The sequence below is a fragment of the Suillus plorans genome (genome assembly GCF_016647745.1).
Source record: "Suillus plorans strain S12 chromosome Unknown HD556scaffold_54, whole genome shotgun sequence".
NCBI lineage: Eukaryota > Fungi > Basidiomycota > Agaricomycetes > Boletales > Suillaceae > Suillus > Suillus plorans.
Window position 1 is genome coordinate 203,890 of NW_024537438.1, and position 16,626 is coordinate 220,515.

At 46.8% G+C, this 16,626-nt stretch overlaps 7 protein-coding genes across 7 annotated transcripts; 2 read left to right on the top strand and 5 right to left on the bottom strand.

Moving 5' to 3' along the window:
* Positions 1-261: 261 nt before the first annotated feature.
* HD556DRAFT_754322 (uncharacterized protein) lies at positions 262-1,410 on the top strand. The gene is made up of 4 exons (XM_041311512.1): positions 262-411; positions 467-619; positions 671-825; positions 883-1,410. Exons 2-4 carry the CDS (start codon positions 547-549, stop codon positions 1,225-1,227), a joined length of 573 nt encoding a protein of 190 aa, XP_041156983.1. The 5' UTR covers positions 262-411; positions 467-546; the 3' UTR covers positions 1,228-1,410.
* A 108-nt stretch (positions 1,411-1,518) lies between these two features.
* Positions 1,519-3,406, bottom strand: HD556DRAFT_754144 (uncharacterized protein). Its single transcript, XM_041311511.1, has 2 exons — positions 3,129-3,406; positions 1,519-3,063 (listed from the first exon to the last, which is right to left on the bottom strand). The coding sequence occupies exons 1-2, from the start codon at positions 3,351-3,353 to the stop codon at positions 1,810-1,812; spliced, it is 1,479 nt and encodes a 492-aa protein (XP_041156984.1). The 5' UTR covers positions 3,354-3,406; the 3' UTR covers positions 1,519-1,809.
* On the bottom strand, positions 3,315-5,030 carry HD556DRAFT_1537998 (uncharacterized protein). The gene is made up of 8 exons (XM_041309676.1): positions 4,646-5,030; positions 4,550-4,588; positions 4,413-4,477; positions 4,336-4,388; positions 4,120-4,180; positions 3,917-4,067; positions 3,772-3,864; positions 3,315-3,714 (listed from the first exon to the last, which is right to left on the bottom strand). The coding sequence occupies exons 1-8, from the start codon at positions 4,651-4,653 to the stop codon at positions 3,567-3,569; spliced, it is 618 nt and encodes a 205-aa protein (XP_041156985.1). The 5' UTR covers positions 4,654-5,030; the 3' UTR covers positions 3,315-3,566.
* HD556DRAFT_1394740 (uncharacterized protein) lies at positions 4,327-5,030 on the bottom strand. Its single transcript, XM_041303654.1, is given in 5 exon segments — positions 4,327-4,360; positions 4,378-4,497; positions 4,550-4,584; positions 4,603-4,605; positions 4,632-5,030. The coding sequence occupies 1 exon segment, from the start codon at positions 4,983-4,985 to the stop codon at positions 4,728-4,730; it is 258 nt and encodes an 85-aa protein (XP_041156986.1). The 5' UTR covers positions 4,986-5,030; the 3' UTR covers positions 4,327-4,360; positions 4,378-4,497; positions 4,550-4,584; positions 4,603-4,605; positions 4,632-4,727.
* A 4,100-nt stretch (positions 5,031-9,130) lies between these two features.
* On the top strand, positions 9,131-10,535 carry HD556DRAFT_1310969 (Cleavage/polyadenylation specificity factor, A subunit; the record flags this gene model as incomplete). Its single annotated transcript, XM_041300485.1, has 9 exons — positions 9,131-9,138; positions 9,189-9,330; positions 9,382-9,537; positions 9,585-9,731; positions 9,784-9,931; positions 9,996-10,013; positions 10,038-10,130; positions 10,182-10,311; positions 10,361-10,535. The coding sequence occupies 9 exons, from the start codon at positions 9,131-9,133 to the stop codon at positions 10,533-10,535; spliced, it is 1,017 nt and encodes a 338-aa protein (XP_041156987.1).
* A 68-nt stretch (positions 10,536-10,603) lies between these two features.
* HD556DRAFT_1446553 (FAD/NAD(P)-binding domain-containing protein) lies at positions 10,604-12,962 on the bottom strand (the record flags this gene model as incomplete). Its single annotated transcript, XM_041307116.1, has 12 exons — positions 10,604-10,642; positions 10,698-10,893; positions 10,944-11,035; positions 11,093-11,139; positions 11,190-11,496; positions 11,551-11,604; positions 11,658-11,988; positions 12,038-12,056; positions 12,104-12,147; positions 12,198-12,306; positions 12,356-12,790; positions 12,842-12,962. The coding sequence occupies 12 exons, from the start codon at positions 12,960-12,962 to the stop codon at positions 10,604-10,606; spliced, it is 1,794 nt and encodes a 597-aa protein (XP_041156988.1).
* Positions 12,963-13,550: 588 nt separating this feature from the next.
* HD556DRAFT_1529200 (uncharacterized protein) lies at positions 13,551-15,371 on the bottom strand (the record flags this gene model as incomplete). Its single annotated transcript, XM_041309403.1, has 3 exons — positions 13,551-14,438; positions 14,500-15,186; positions 15,264-15,371. 3 exons carry the CDS (start codon positions 15,369-15,371, stop codon positions 13,653-13,655), a joined length of 1,581 nt encoding a protein of 526 aa, XP_041156989.1. The 3' UTR covers positions 13,551-13,652.
* Between the last annotated feature and the right edge of the window lie 1,255 nt (positions 15,372-16,626).

Consider the following 16,626-nt stretch of genomic DNA (forward strand, 5'->3'; position numbering starts at 1 on the left):
CCCTTACACTTTCCTACTATGCCATTTGGTGAAGTGGTGTGTGGAGCGCCAGGAAGCGGTAAATCGACCTACTGCCATGGAAAGTACCAGTTATTTACTGCTTTGAATCGCCCAATATCCATTGTCAACCTTGACCCAGCTAACGACAACATACCTTATCCATGTGCCATCAATATAACTTCTTTAATCACCCTCCAGGATGTCATGGACGAGCACGGACTTGGCCCCAACGGAGGCATCCTATTCTGTATGGAGTACCTATACGCCAACTTCGATTGGCTCGAGGCACGGCTCCAAGAGCTGGGATCCGACGGATATGTACTATTCGACATACCCGGTCAGGTCGAGCTCAGCACACATCACGAGGCGCTGAGAAACATAGTGCAACGATTGACGAAGATCGGTTTTAGGGTGCGTTCTATTATATTAGTTCTGTCGTTAGGATTCACTGAACGACGCTAGTTAGCTGCCGTTCATCTCTGTGATGCGCACTATGTGACCGATGCCGCGAAATATGTTTCCGTACTTCTCCTGTCCCTCCGGACTATGCTACACTTGGAACTGCCGCATGTCAATGTTTTGTCAAAGGTTGATTTGATAGCTCAATACGGAGACCTGGGTGCGTATTGGTGACCATGCAACATACCAACGTCACTTACCTTTCTTGTAGATTTCAATCTCAATTTTTACACGGAGGTTCAGGATCTTTCCTATTTGGAGAACGCACTAAACACTTCATCACCGCGGTACACTGCTCTCACCAAGGAATTGTGCTCTGTAATCGAGGACTATGGACTTGTAGAATTCGAAACGTTAGCCGTAGAGGTATGTGATGAGATTTCTTGCTACGTAGTCCGAATATTGACTTACTTTTTCGCGCAGGATAAAGCCTCAATGCTTCACTTAACACGCGCTATTGATAGAGCTACAGGATACGTATTCGTACCACCACACGACGCCCCGGCACCAGAAGGGACACTTGAAGCTTCGTCCGTCCCTACATCGATGAGGCCCAACACCTTTTCATTGTTCTCATCTGCTGCAGGCCCAATGGCAGGTAGCGTGGGGGATGTACAAGAACGTTGGGTAGATGCTCGTGAACAATGGGATGCATTTGAGCGTAAAGAGTGGAGACAGGAAGGCGAGATGATCAGGGAAGCGAGGGAAAGGGAGAAAGCAATCCAAGGTGAACAGAGGGGGAAGAGTGGGATCAGGGAGCGGAAATAAGTCAAGTTGTGTGCACCGATTTATGCGATCCAATATGTTCATCTATGAAGATAGATTTTGCTTCTGAACTCAAAGACTCGAGACTCGAGCGCCGAGCATCCATCCACTGGATCTTATCTAACATATTCTCCTGCGCTCTCGATTCTGGTGTCTCCTTCAGCCGTCCATTTCTCTCCTAGCTGTATTTTCTCCTATTCGTCTACCATCATGACCTCCGCGTGCTCTTTTCAGTTTTCACGGCGTAGTAGGCATCCAAAATGCTGCTCCTTACACTTTGGAGGCGAGAAACCGATTTTTACTGTAATTGACGATAGGAAACGTCCGAAGGTGATCGGATCATTTGTCTAACATGATGAAGAAAGCAGTCAGACTGCCAGAAGATGAATTGACCCCCACCTGACGCCAATAATCGTGTTGGAAATCATACAAATCAGTGAACCGGTGAGTTCTTGCTGGCGATTAAGTATGTTGAGGTGATGCAGTTTATAACTACAGTCAACGACAACGACAACGAAGGAATGAAAGAACTTTAAGGTATGTAACAACATTCCCAGACGTGAAGGTATTCCAAGCTTAACTATTCTAGGAGGCTCCCGCGACATACAGCGCAGTAGCTGCTGCCGAAGATTTGAAATGCTTGTTGACTTCATCCCAAGTCCTATCCATGCTTTCAACTTTGTCGACACAAGGGAGCCAGGCGGAAATGATGCGAGCGAGAGTTTCAGCATCTGCTATTTGAGACTGAGATGTATCCAAAAGTTCCAAAGTTCGTAGGGAGGTATGTTGTATTGGCTCAGCATCAGGATCAACGTCGATAGTTGCAATATTGATTGGAATCCGTAGTGTATGCAATTGTGGACATAGACTGAGCGCTGTGAATAATCCATGGAGGGAGACTTCGGAAGAAGAAAGATGGCCGTCTAAGCAGTTGATTGTCAGAGTGCGGATGTGCGGCCAACTAGACATAGCTTGCAAGAGAATGTCATTGTCCAGGTAGATGCAGGAATTGCAAAACATGAGCTGCAGGGTTCGAAGCTGTGTAAAGCAAAGGAAATGTGGAATTGATGTCAAATGCTCGCTGTTTAGGCGTGCAAGGCCACTCTCATCAGGAGAACAAATGATGATTTCTTCTAGAGTCCGACACGCTTTACAGCGGGACAGAGCATGAAAGAGTTCCTCGGCCTCTTCTGAAGACAGATAGTCGGCTTCAAACCTGAACTCTTTCAGCGAGGGAAATTGCGAGTGTTGTATGACCATGATGATGTTTGCAGCATAGAACAGCTGTCGAAAGGAAAGAGTTGTGATATTAAGGAATGGTGAGAAATTCACGATATCTTGTTCTGGCAGCGAAGGAGGGTCATCATACCCTTGATCAATTTCCAATTTGAGAAGAGTAGGGAGGCAGGAGAGGTGCTTCCATGTTGCCAAGTCGAGCATTGGACAAGACAGAGTTACAAGCCGCGTGCACCAACGAATCCTATCGGATAGCAGGGACAGCTCCGTTGCGCTGTCATAATAGCTTAGTGTGTCAATGTGGATGTCCAAATGCTCCAAAGCAATGCAACGTGTCACGAAAGATTGCAGACCCTTGTCGACGGTCAATAGATGACATTGGTGCAGCGTGTGAGGCAGAAAGAGGTTCAAAAATGCGGTGGAAAGACTTAACGACCTCAACCTCGGAAATACGCATACATTGGCGGGAATGACAGAGATAAGTTGAGGATGGGTCCTTTTTATGTTCAATGTGCGTATACGGGAGGAGTGACGCAGAAATTGACGGGCCTCATGGGCAGATAATGGCTCGACGCCCTTCGCCCAGGAAAAAAAATCGTCCCACTGTTATGTGGACGCTCGGTCAGCCGAAAATAAACAAACAAAGCGTAATGACATCGTGCACTGACCCTTGTACCACTACGATATATCAGTGGATATAACCTTGCTACACAGCCTAGCAGTGGTTCTAACCCATGGATTTCGGTCCACAGTAAATCCATCGCAGGCTCGTGAAAGATTTTGCATGTCCTTGCAAGCGCTGCAAGCAATTTCTGTGTCGATGTAGATGGTATAGTATTCACATAGACAAATATCTCTAGGAGAACTTCGGGAACAAGTAAAGCCTGATGCATTGATCACTGGTACGGTAGAGTCACCAGGACTCAAACGTTCTAGGTTTTATGTAAATCTAAAAATATTGCATGCGTGGGACGGGTGTTGTTACTACCTGCTATTTTCAGAATTCCAGTCAAGATATCCATGTGGGCTATATACACGTACTAGTATGGATACAATTTATTGCCAAAAACAAGCCAAAAAAATGTGGATACTTCGTGAATCATTAATCATTGTTCAGTGCATCCATCACTCGAACATTTCGTCAACTTCCATTTCTGCCGCGTGACTTCTTGCAAAGCCGAGGCACAAATTTCTCGATATAAGTCAGTTTTTGGTGAACGAGAGCTGTACACATCTTGTAAGCAACGGTGCAGACTAAATAACACCAAAACAAATTTGTGAAAAGACCTAGAGTTCGGATCAAGTTCGTACATATCGCATGGGTCCGGTCGAAACGCACACCACTGCGGCTGGAGTAGGATGGATGGCATTGACGCCGCGCTGTACCATCCTGTACCTGACGTCCTGTATAATTCATATATCATTAAGTACTTCCACATCAAGAAGAACTACTTACATGCAAACGAGGAAGTGCTTCGGTGACGTGAGTGCAGCGCCGGTGGGCTGCTTTCCACTCCAGAAAATTTCTGCTGATGATGCAGCGCGTGGCCACATGATCGAGTCAACATTTTGGGGACCAGACTGTTCACTCCATAGAATTTGCTCGCCTGCAGATTGCTCAGAAAGATCGATTTGACCTCGAGACTAGATCGTGTTTACCTCCGGGAACAAGTTCGTACTGCGCCTCGGTCAAGTTTGCCAATGGATCAAAGGTATATGCCTAACGAAACATTGTGAGATGCGTGGCCATCTTCGACATTCATACTTACCTCGGACCAGGATCCGAAGGGGCCGCTACTTCTGTTCTCCCAAGGGATGCCCGTTCAGATCGAGTACATTCGACAATATGAAGACTAACCCAGTTGGGCCACTCACCAGCTCCAGAAGACTGGGATAATAACTTAATAAGGACATGATGACATCGTGTTCTGTAGAAAAACTCGTCAACTGACCAAGTAGAAGTAATTTGATGGTGTTTGGATGATCCTGAAACCCTTTTCTACCACTGCTGCAGCATCTGCAGAAGAAATTTAAACCCTTTCAATACAGATGAATCAGCGGAGTCAGATCATGATAGTATCATACTTACATCACAATAGTCTCGTTTGAGAGTGTAATATTCCAATTTCTAAATGACCAATCGTCTTCATTTGATACTGTTGTTCAAATAAAGGGCAGCGCACACCTTCCCATACGACAGGCGTCTTTCCCTGGGCAATCAGTGCACCATGAGTGGTCTGTATGAACGTGTCAAGGCACTGTCAGCGTCATGCCAGTCCTCTTAAGCTGCTGCTGCGTGGTGTAGTCATCGGCGTAACAGTTCTTGTTAATTTCGTCGCCGCCGGTGCTGATTCTCTGAAATAGTGCGAAGGGAGGGTCTTTGCGATGTTGGTGAACAAGGAAGCAGTGGAGTTCGCAACCTCTGGGAGTGCAAAACGGAGCTGGCCGGTAGGGGGCTCGCCGGAAAAGAATGCCCATAGACTGGCCTCAAAGCACGCAACATATTCGGGGTGAGCGGCTGCCATGATGGCGGAGTGGCCGGGTGCATCGATTTCCTAGTTACATAATCAATTAAAAGAGGTTGTTTGGCAAGACCTTTAGAAACAAACAAATTTACAATTTTGATCAGACCGGGGTGCACTTGTCGCTGAGGGAGAAATGCATGCCTTGAGACACGACATACTCCCCCCTAGTGGTGTTGAGTTCGCAACGACACTCAAACTAACGCCCTCAACTATCACTGGATCTTCCAGCCAAGAAAAGCTACCTCGCGTTCTTACCAATGTTGTTGTTTCAAGATCCAACCTTTTGCGCATTTTCGAAGTGTGGGAGCAACCACCGCAAATCTCAACTTACATTGAAAATGAGCGAGAGCGAAGGGCTCATGTACGAAAAGGCACTGAGGCTGTGGAGGGCGAAGTGGAGATGGATGAGGGTGGAGAAGGGTGGGTTAATATGGGCTCTGTAAAGGTGAATATCCAGCCTGAATTTGGAGAGGGTAGCTTAGTTGCATTACAGGCTACTGCAAAGAAAGATCCTTCAATGGTGTCACGCTTTCACTTTGTGCGAGAGCATACTTTGCATGGCACTGTCACTGGCATGGAGAGCGTGCGTATTATGTCAACTTATGACGACCAACTAGATCGTCTATTAGTGTCCTTCAAGGACGCCAAGGTATGATGGCATGCATTCTGCGTCTCATAGTGGTTCTTGATCGTAATTCCAGATAGCTCTTCTTGAGTGGTCGGACGCTGCACACGATCTTGTCACCGTTTCAATACATACGTATGAGCGAGCGCCCCAGATGGTTCGTTTTTGTCTCCATTGCTGCGCGTATATGTGACCAGTTTTCAGGTTTCATTGGATAGTCCCCTTTTCAGAACAGAATTGCGTGCGGACCCCTTGTCCCGGTGTGCAGCACTATCTCTTCCAAAGGACGCATTCGCTATTCTTCCGTTCTTTCAGACTCAAGCAGAACTCGATGTAATGGAACAGGAACAAAACCATACAAGGTATGCATTCTTCTGAATTCCCCCACTTCCGGCTCGATACAAATTCGAACAACCAACAGGGACGTACCATACTCTCCAAGTTTCGTGCTAGACCTCGTCAACGATGTCGATGAACGCATTCGGAACGTCATCGATTTTGTTTTCCTCCCTGGATACAACAATCCAACGGTCGCGGTGCTTTGCCAATCTGAGCAGACGTGGGCTGGGTACGTGGCATGCTTTGCTTAATTTTCACACAATGACACGTTCCATATAGTCGTCTCAAGGAGTACCGTGACACGGCTCGCCTCTATATATTCACCTTGGATCTCATGAGTCGAAATTACCCCATTATCACGGCTGTCGACGGTCTCCCTTACGACAGCGTGTCTCTCCTCCCCTGCGCAACTTCACTTGGAGGTGTCATCGTCCTCACAAGCAATTCCATCATTTATGTCGATCAAGCAGCTCGCCGTGTGTCCCTTCCTGTCAATGGCTGGGCTACACGCGTCAGTGATATGCCAATGCCTCCAGCAGACAAAGACCTTGGCCTGTATCTCGAAGGTAGTCGGCTCGTGTTTGTCGATGAAAAGACTTTCTTTGTTATTCGAAGGGATGGCATGATACACCCCATCGAGATTATCCTTGACGGGAGGACTGTATCCAAACTAGTGCTATTACCCGTTATTGCTCAGACAACCATACCAGCTGTCGCCAGACTACTGAATGACGACCTGCTTTTCGTAGGGAGCATGGTTGGACCGTCGGTATTGATGAAGACCGCTAGAGAAGAGGTACCTCTCGAGCTTCCTGCGCAGCAAACTGGCGTTTCCACCACTATGAATTTTTCTGATAGTATGGATTTAGACGATGACGATGGTTGGTTGCATTTCCACGCGGTTTTGAAACTCTACTCATGCGCCACAGATCTATACGGCGATTCACAGACAGCCACACAGATGGCAGTTGGAGCAGCATCGGGAGCTAGTGCTACGACAAAGACTCGTTCCATCATTCACCTTTCATTGTGCGACTCGTTACCTGCATATGGCCCAATCGCTGATATGACATTCTCTCTTGCTAAGAACGGAGTAAGTATATGACTTTTGATTGGTCAGACTCTGCTCAATCTTTTTTAGGAACGTTTTGTTCCGGAACTTGTTGCTGCCACAGGAGCAGGTCATTTAGGCGGATTCACCCTTTTCCAAGCGAGTTGATATAATCTTACAGACTGCTACTTCAACTAACAATTAAGCACAGCGTGACCTTCCGACGCGCACTAAGCGGAAACTGCATGTACTTGGAGGGGCACGAGGAATCTGGTCTCTTCCCGTTCGCCAGTCCCAACGTGTCAATGGTCTCTCTTATGAGAAGTCTATGGGCCCATTTTCAGCTGAAATTGACACGATCATAATTAGCACAGACGCCAATCCTACACCAGGTGTTTCGCGGGTAGGTAATTTTTTTTTGGTACGTTTTATTCGCTAAACCCTCGCAGATAGCAACCCGAACCGCAAAGACCGATGTCGCTATTCCCACTCGCATACCTGGGACAACTATAAGCGCAGCTCCATTCTTTCAGCGCACCACTATATTGCATGTCATGACGAATTCTATCCGTGTGCTGGAGCCCGGTACGATATTCCTACAAACTTTGTGCATTGGTGACTAATGAGGTGGAATAAAGACGGTAATGAAAGACAAGTTATCAAAGATATGGATGGTAGTTTGCCTCGTGCAAAAATTAAATCATGCAGTATTTGTGATCCCTTTGTACTTATCCTGCGAGAAGACGAGTCTATCGGTCTTTTTATTGGTGAAACGGAGCGAGGAAAGATTCGACGCAAAGATATGTCTCCAATGGGTGACAAGGTATTTATGATTTCGCTTACCTTGTTCCACACTATTTACTGCTTCAATGTAGACATCTCGCTATATTGCAGGCTGTTTTTTCACAGATACTATCGGTCTCTTCGATATAGAGGCGAGCGAGACTACCCCTGCAGCAGCACATGCAGATAAGAATACGTCTACACTGCAGGCGGCTGTAACAGCTGGCAACAGAAGTCAGTGGCTCGTGCTCGTGCGACCACAGGGCGTCATGGAGGTCAGCCTCACATTGACTTTTTGGGATGAAGCTAGCTAATATCGAGTTCTATAGATTTGGTCACTACCAAAGTTGACTCTTGTATTCTCGACCACTGCTATCTCTACGTTGGAGAATATATTAGTGGATTCTTGCTCTCCTGCTGCACTGTCTTTGCCACAAGACCCCCCCAGAAAGCCTCAGGATCTTGACATCGATCAAATTCTCGTGGCACCATTAGGCGAAACGTCTTTGGTTCCTCATCTGTTTGTAAGTAATAAACAGTCTTGTGGTTCATCTATTAAGATTTGCGACAGGTTTTCTCGCGTTCGGGAAATATGGCCATCTATGAAGCCTTGCCGGCGCCTGCTCCCACCGAAAAACAAGCAGATCCTCCTTTACCTAACCCACGGACTGCATTTTTGAAGGTCAAGTTCCACAAAGTCGTGTCGAAAACCTTTGAAATCCAGAGAGTTGAGGAAACGGAGAAGACTGTGCTTGCAGAGCATAAGAGAATCTCGCGGACATTTGTTCCATTTATGACTTCCCCAAACATGGAGTGTACCCTTGCCGGCGTTTTCTTCACGGGCGATAGGCCATGCTGGATCATAGCAACTGATAAGGGTGGATTAAGGGTGGTACCCTCGGGACATACTGTCGTTTACGCATTCACTGCATGTTCTCTTTGGGAGTCCAAGGGAGATTTTCTCCTGTATTCTGACGAGGTTTGTGTGCGGTACGCTGAATAGTCAAGACACTCACTCGTTCATGCATTTAGGGTCCAACTCTCCTTGAATGGGCTCCAGAAGTCCAACTTGACAGTTGTCTACCGTACCGCAGCATTCCTCGGTCTCGCACGTACTCTAACGTTATATTCGAACATTCGGCTTCATTGATAGTGGCCGCTTCCTCATTACAAGCTCGATTTGCTTCCTATGACGAAGACGGTAACATTATTTGGGAGCCTGATGGTTTGCGTTCCGGTCTCATGTCCGAGGTATCTTTATCTGACAATTATTCAGGGAACGGTGTTTCCTTCCCTCATGCTGACTGCTCGACGCTCGAGCTGATTTCGCCGGAACATTGGGTTACAATGGATGGGTGCGTTTGTTCTTGATTGCAACCGGCAGCAACATTGATGTATTTGCTAGTTACGAATTTGCATCCAACGAACTTGTCAACACCCTGACTTGTGTGTCCCTTGAAACAACAAGCACGGAAAGTGGAAGCAAGAATTTCATTGCTGTGGGAACGACAATCAACCGAGGAGAAGATTTGGCTGTAAAGGGAGCGGTATGTTTTGCCATCCACCATGCTCTTCGGCCAATTTATTTATGAAACTAGACATACATTTTCGAGGTCGTTGAAGTCGTTTCCGATCCTAATTGGACACCAAAAAGATGGTACAAACTGAAGCTGCGAGTGAGGGACGACGCGAAAGGCCCCGTGACAGCTGTTTGCGGCATAAATGGTTATCTTGTGTCATCTATGGGCCAGAAGGTAATTAGACGGCTCTGTATGCAATGTTGCATTGATAATCCCTGCAGATTTTTGTTCGCGCTCTTGATCTGGATGAACGCTTAGTCGGCGTTGCCTTCCTAGATGTTGGCGTCTACGTTACATCACTACGCTCAATGAAGAATCTTCTCTTGATCGGAGATGCCGTGAAGAGCGTCTGGTTGGTGGCTTTCCAAGTACGACGTTTGCATCTATTCTGTGTTTCTCTTCTGAACAAGCGTTTCTTAGGAGGATCCGTATAAACTCGTCACACTCGCAAAGGACGTGAGAAAGAGGCATGCCACAACTGTGGACTTCTTCTTTGCCGGGGGAGATCTGGCCATCGCTAGCGAAGACGAAGAAGGGGTCCTAAGGCTATTTGCATATGACCCTTCCGGTGAGTTCACTTGGTCATAGCACGATGAAACTGTAATCTGAGAATTTTGGTTTTTGATTGAAAGATCTCGAGTCTAGAGGAGGTCAGCATTTATTGTGCCACACAGAGTTCCACGGTCATAAAGAGTGCCGTTCGACCATCATGATTGCTCGGCGCACGAAAGACGAACAACTCATTCCTCAAGCAAAACTGGTGTCTGGTGAGGCTCGTATCCTATCTGCATCGATGATGTATCTTATTCGATCGGCAGGATTTACGGATGGATCCCTATCAACCCTCACACCCGTAGATGAAGCTGTTTTCAAACGACTACAACTTTTGCAAGGGCAGTTGGCACGAAATGTGCAGCACACTGCTGGATTGAATCCAAAAGCCCATCGGTGAGTGTTTCTGTGTTTGCACTGGGTTCTTCACTGATAACTGTGTTAGAATTGTGCGAAATGACGCCGTGTCCAAGCCTTTGTCGAAAAATGTCCTTGATGGCCAACTACTTAGCGAATTTCAAGTCTTGGGTATCAGTCGTCAGAATGAAATCACGCGACAGATTGGCACAGAGAGAGCTCTTGTTTTGCATGACTGGTCTTCTCTCATTGTTCCGTGGTAGTGAGAATTTCAGTATCTGTTATTTTGACCCAGTGCAATATATTATGTACAATGGCAGTCCTCCCTCCGTCATGCTATACCGAGCTCTCGTGCCAATATCTGAAGACCCTTTATCATAGTATTCAGTCAAATATATAGACCAGCAGAGAAAGGTGGAGCTTACCAGGTGTTTACTGAAGAAACGCGCGGCTCCAAATGGACCCACAGCGAACCAAAGTCCCGGATGTCCAGAGGGTCGGTATGCCTGATTAAGTTCTCCCTCCGAGTCAAGGCCCCACACCTCAGGCGGAAGAAGTTGATCGGTAATCTCTTTGCCAAGAAGACCTCTTGCGGTCTTCATGATGGGTTCATTTCCTGTACTGCAACGTGCGTGAGAAAGATCGACGAGAAACTACCAGTCAAACCATACGCTAGAACGATGACATCTGCTGAAAGCTTGAAGCCGTCTTTAAACGTGATCCCATCTTTGTCGAAGTGACTAATGTCTTGGCCTTGCTTTACCTACACGCATATCGCGACCGTCAGCTACAACCCTCAGAAAATAGATACAAGTCATACCTTGACTCTGCCTTCGATGATTAGCTTACCACAGCCAATGTCAAGCACTGTGTATTAATTGCAATGTCGGCCGTCTCGGGAACCAATCTAAACGCACTAGTTCCTGATCCAAGGCGGCTAAACAAAAATCCATCTATCCCAACCTCGCCACTACCGGGCGAAACTTCCCAAGTCAAGTTGAATCCAGCCTGGCGCAGACCGTCGTGGAGTTCCTGATCCAACATCTTCATGTGTCGGATCCCACCTGATTTTGTCAGTTGCAGGAGGAAGGCTATAGGCATCGAATTGCTGCGGAAATCCAGTTCCTCCATAGGGGTGCCATTGGGGTAAAGTGACCTGAAGCGAGTTTTCTCCATGGCAGTAGAGGATACGACGCATGTGGCGCTTCTTTGGACCAACGTTACCTTTGTCCTTCTTATGAAAATATGACTTTAGTGTATTTAAATCCGTAAACGTACCTCAGCGGCACCGTGTGCTACGAAATCTTGACATATATCCCCACTAGCATTGCCCTAACGGTCTCGTGAGTACGTGCCCAGTATAAAAGTGCACAGATATGACTTACCGCACCCACAACGATGACACGTTTGCCTCGGAACTGTTCCGCATCCTTATGGAAGTCAGAATGATACAAGGCTCCTTGGAATTCATCCATTCCACTCCAGGTAGGAATGTGAGGACTCCCGCTTCCTGTGGCAAGGACCAGATGCTTTGGATTGATGGTTACTTTCTGATCTCCATGCTGTACCTCTACAGTCCATCTTGCAGACAATGACTCATATACTGGAGTTGAGGTTATGGTACTGGACAGCCAGATACACAATTCCTGATTGACAGCGTATGACTCCAGGAAATCGGCCAATTTCCCCTTAGGAATGTACTTTGGGAAGTTTATCCTAACATCGTTCAGATATGCGATACCTTTGAACCGTGGGAAGCACATACGGATAGGGACTGTAAAGTACTGTATATTCATCAGCACCAAGCCTGTGAAAAGATAATAAGACGTACTGGAGCTTTGAGACGCGGGAGTATGCAACGTAAGATTTGGGTACCTGTGTTTTGCATTATTTAATAACGAAGATATACTATCGTTTGTGCATACCGTTGCCTCCAGCAGTCTCCAACACGCGCATCTTTCTCGATTATAAGTGTACGGATCCCCAACATACGTAGCCGCGCAGCACACATAAGGCCAGATTGTCCACCACCAACTTTTTATGACTCGTCAAAACACCACGATTCCTAAAAGAAACGGCACACCGATTAAAACAGTGGGATCCGCCTCGATAGCACGGCATTTTGCGTCGACATCCTCCTCCCAAGTTATTTCGCGATCCTCATATAAACCGTGTTGGTTTGGGGGAGACTCCATGTGCCCGACGAGGTCCTGCATGTTTGTGAAAAGAGTTAAAGCCTTCCACTTCTTATCGGCATCTTGCATCAGACGGAAGAAACCTCGTCCGAGTGCAGCCGGATTCGTAATACTGAAGGTGAAAGCGCCCTGTACTCCTTCGATGCCTTGTGAGCCTGGTAACTTGAACGGTGAAGGCGCATTGATAGTGTGATCGTCTATCTTGAAGTCACGAAGACTAGAATACTCAAGTCGTGACTTTCCATCAACAACCTGTGAGAGAAATTCGCGTATTTTTTCTAGACCTGATAGTGTTCTGTGATTCCAAGAAAAACATAGAAGATCTGAGGGTACTTATAAGCTAGTGCGCCTCACTTGCTTGGACAAGCACTGACCTCTGAACCACCCGTCCGAAAGGAAATGGTTCACAAATGACACAGTGTCTCCAGTGGACGATGCAACCTCTAGACTTTTGAGCCAATCGGTGGAAATTGAGTGAAGGTCCTCTGAAGCCATGTCCGTACACCGACAGATAGTAGAGGGTAAGTATAACCTACGCGGGTGTATAAACTTAGAACTCTGAATGAAGAAAATTCTCCAGCTTACACCGCACGATACTACTGTAACGCCACGACATGGATACTCGATTGGCTATTAGTCGTCTAGCCAATAGGGTACGTACCCACTTCACTTGCCAAGTGTTCCCACCAGCATCAATAACTTGGCTAGCCTGAACGGCATGACAGTGCCCAAATGGACAGTGCTAGGTAACTAGGATGCATTTAGCCCTTGGCTGATCTTGAAGATGAGACTGGAGAGTGTACAAAGTAACAAACCACCAGTGCTGGCAATCAAATTCGGAATCCAATAGTCGAAGTAAACAAGTGTTCAATTTTGAGGGAACGAGTTTCCTGACAATATGGTATGTACATAATGGGCACTTGAAAGGAGACGATAGAATGGAAGGGGTCGAGTGCCGCAGAAGCGTACTACCAGTGAACACAACAGAAAGAGCGCGAAAGATCATATACGCAGGAGGTATTTTCACTTGTTTGCGCGCTTATCTGGTCGCTCTCTATTGGGCGCATCGACTGCCAGCAGCATCCCTCTTGAACAACTTTCTCTTTATGGGAACTCTAGCAAGCCAGTGTACTTATGTACAGTACATATGTCGTATGACGGAGGAACTACATATATAACTCTACTCTAAACATCCGTGACTTCAAGCTCGTTATATTCTATTGCGTAATGTGCTGAACCTACCACTTCGTGGTCAAACTTTGTGTTGAGCAAATAAATTCTATCCTTATCAACCCACATGTCTGCTAACTCTGATTCGAACTTTCTGTCCAATATGACCTCGACATAAGGCAGGGACGTTGTCAAGTTCTTCACAGGCCTGCCAGTCCATTCGACGAATTCTGGTATCGTAGACGGTTCTTTCACCACTCGTCCCAGACCCCGCCTGTTCGTCACAGCTAGCGGGCTGAAGTCCAAAATGTGTAATATATACTCCGTGTAACCTGAGGCTGACGTGCCGACTGACAATGCTTGCAAGACTCGATTCCCGCTAACGTGAACTCTGGATTCACCTGGGAGCTCGAAAATACGAGTATTTGAAGGGCCCCAGCGTTCCCACGGAACTGGCGTTGCTGCTGCTATTCCTTCAAGGTTGAAGAAAATCCTCGTAGAAATGACCAAGGTCTGACTCGCTCCGGTGGTAATGCATAGAAGCTGGTTTTGGGGATCTGAAGTGTACATCGCTTGTTGGGCTTGTAGCTGTGGGGAGCTATCAATATGGTCCATCGGAAGGAAGCACCGGATATTCAGAGATAGGACCGGCATCAGGAAGCACGCCAGAACTTGTGGCGTCTGGGACATATCCTCGATCGAATAGAGCATCAAATGGTAGGCGGCAACGAGCAACCTATTGTTTCCGAGAAAGCAAAAATCAATCGGGCCTGGTAAGAAATTCGTGCCACTGAGGACGCTCTAGATGGCGAATCAGCACTCAGCCGTCGAGTCTTTCAAATGTTTTCTGGCTATGACTTACATCAGATGTCGCTGAGTGTTGCCAGTCCCAAATATGCAGCTGCCACATCTCATCGAATGGATGCGCAAAGGAGCGCCGCAAAGCAATATGCCTCCCAAATCCCTTGAGCTTGGCACTTTCTGTAACAAAGCATTTGTCCTTGGATGCGGGCAGCATCGACAAAGACAATGTCCGTCCAGCAGCTTGGGGATGAATGCCATCCCTATCCAGGACTCCAAGGTCGATGTAGAGTGTCTCGTCGTTCGACTCGAGTGTATCATCAGTGACAGAATACGCGGTGGCGATCAGGTTTTGTGCTGGATCCATGAACACATCGAGGTGGCCTGAGTCAGGAACTGAAAATAATGTTCCTGGAGACCAGTTGCGCTTGACTGTTTTTTGTGAGGACTTTGGCAGTATCGGAATGATTGCAGCCATGTCTTCTTCTTGATCCCACAAGTAGATATGCCCATCTGCGACGAACTGCTCGTCAGAGTGCATGTTCTTTGGTAGAGAGACTGTTTCGTAAGAGTGGGGGTCGACTTTGAACCATGCGTGAGCTTTGTCCCTCAAGAGTTGTAGGCGCTTGGAAACAGGGATGCTAACACTGTCCGTATTGGAAACATGGAGCAACCGTTGGCCACTGAGTTCAACGATGTACTGAAGCTCGGAAGAGGACATGTACGTCTGGCGAAGGGCCTTAGATACCTGCAAGACGATCATCGTAAGTATAAAAGTCCATATAGGACAACAATATCACGACCACAATCATAAATTGGGCTCACGGATGTACAACGAAGGATATCTCGGCAAGAAAGAGAGCTCAAAATGTTGAGCTGTAGTTCTTTAGGAAGAGACAAAAACCCTGCGTTAGGTTTCATCTCGTGGCTCATAAATATCTTAACAAGGTGAGATGGGCAACTAGTCTCGACTAGATATGATTGAAAGATGTGAGCACCTGCATATACCAAGCATACAAGAGTTGAACCTTGACTTGGAGCAAAATTGAAGGATTACTAAGCTAAAGGTGACTTTAAATTAATACCGAACAAACGTCTCTTCAATATCTCATAAATCTGAGCAGTTGGTTCGAAAACATTGATTGCTTTGTTCACGATGATGGTGGGAGAACGTTATACACAAGAAGGTCACCTCCAGCCGCAGATATATCTTTTCGACGACCAGAAACCCCCGTCTGCTCTCATCTGCAAGGCATTTACCCTGACCCGTCTCAATGAAGGACGTAGCATTGGAAACTTCAATAAAACCAAAAATAGATGCTGAAGAACCGTCAGCGAGTAAGACAATGTTCGAGATCACTCAGGCTGGTTATGCACTTACTACTATACTAGGTACAGAGAGGCCGCCGAGTCGTGCTGTAGGCGGCTCGGCCATGCACTTATTTCAAGCAATTGAGTCACTCATGGCCCACTGCCTGCTACGAACGACGCTTGTAGCCCAAAATGCCACCTTTTGGTTAGCGGCATCTGCAGTTCGAACAACACAGCTTGATCTCCTACGCCAGGTTTAGCTTACACGTAAGATGCTCCTGGAACCATCTTTTAGCTGTGAGCGCATACGGCCCCATCAAATATGCAAATACTTCAAGGGCGAGCCATCAGGTAAAAGCTGAATGCAAAGCAAGATGCTACCACTCACAAGAATAGCCCAGACATTGTATTGACCGCAGCAGTCACCGTCCTTGTTGCAAGTCCTACAATTTGGCCGCTTTGCTGTAACAGACATAATAGATGTTGTCAACGCAACAATAATGGTGAGGGAGGAGACATTGTTTGGTCGAGGTGGTATGATCTGCTGATGACCTATTTCTTTGAGATAAAGGTGGACGCTGATTACGGTAAGGAGATGAATCACTTTTATTCTATCATGAAACGGTTTAGCAGAATGGTTATGCCTGGCGAATGATACTGGTCCAGAAATTAGGCGGAACCTTGAAAGGAGACGATAGAATGGAAGGGGTCGAGTGCCGCAGAAGCGTACTACCAGTCGGAACACAGCAGAAAGAGCGAAAGGTGATCATATATAATTTACGTGCAGGAGGTATTTCAATTTATTTTCACTTGTTTGCGCGCTTATCTGGTCGCTCTCTATTGGGCGGAAGTAATCCATCGACTGCCAGCAGCATCT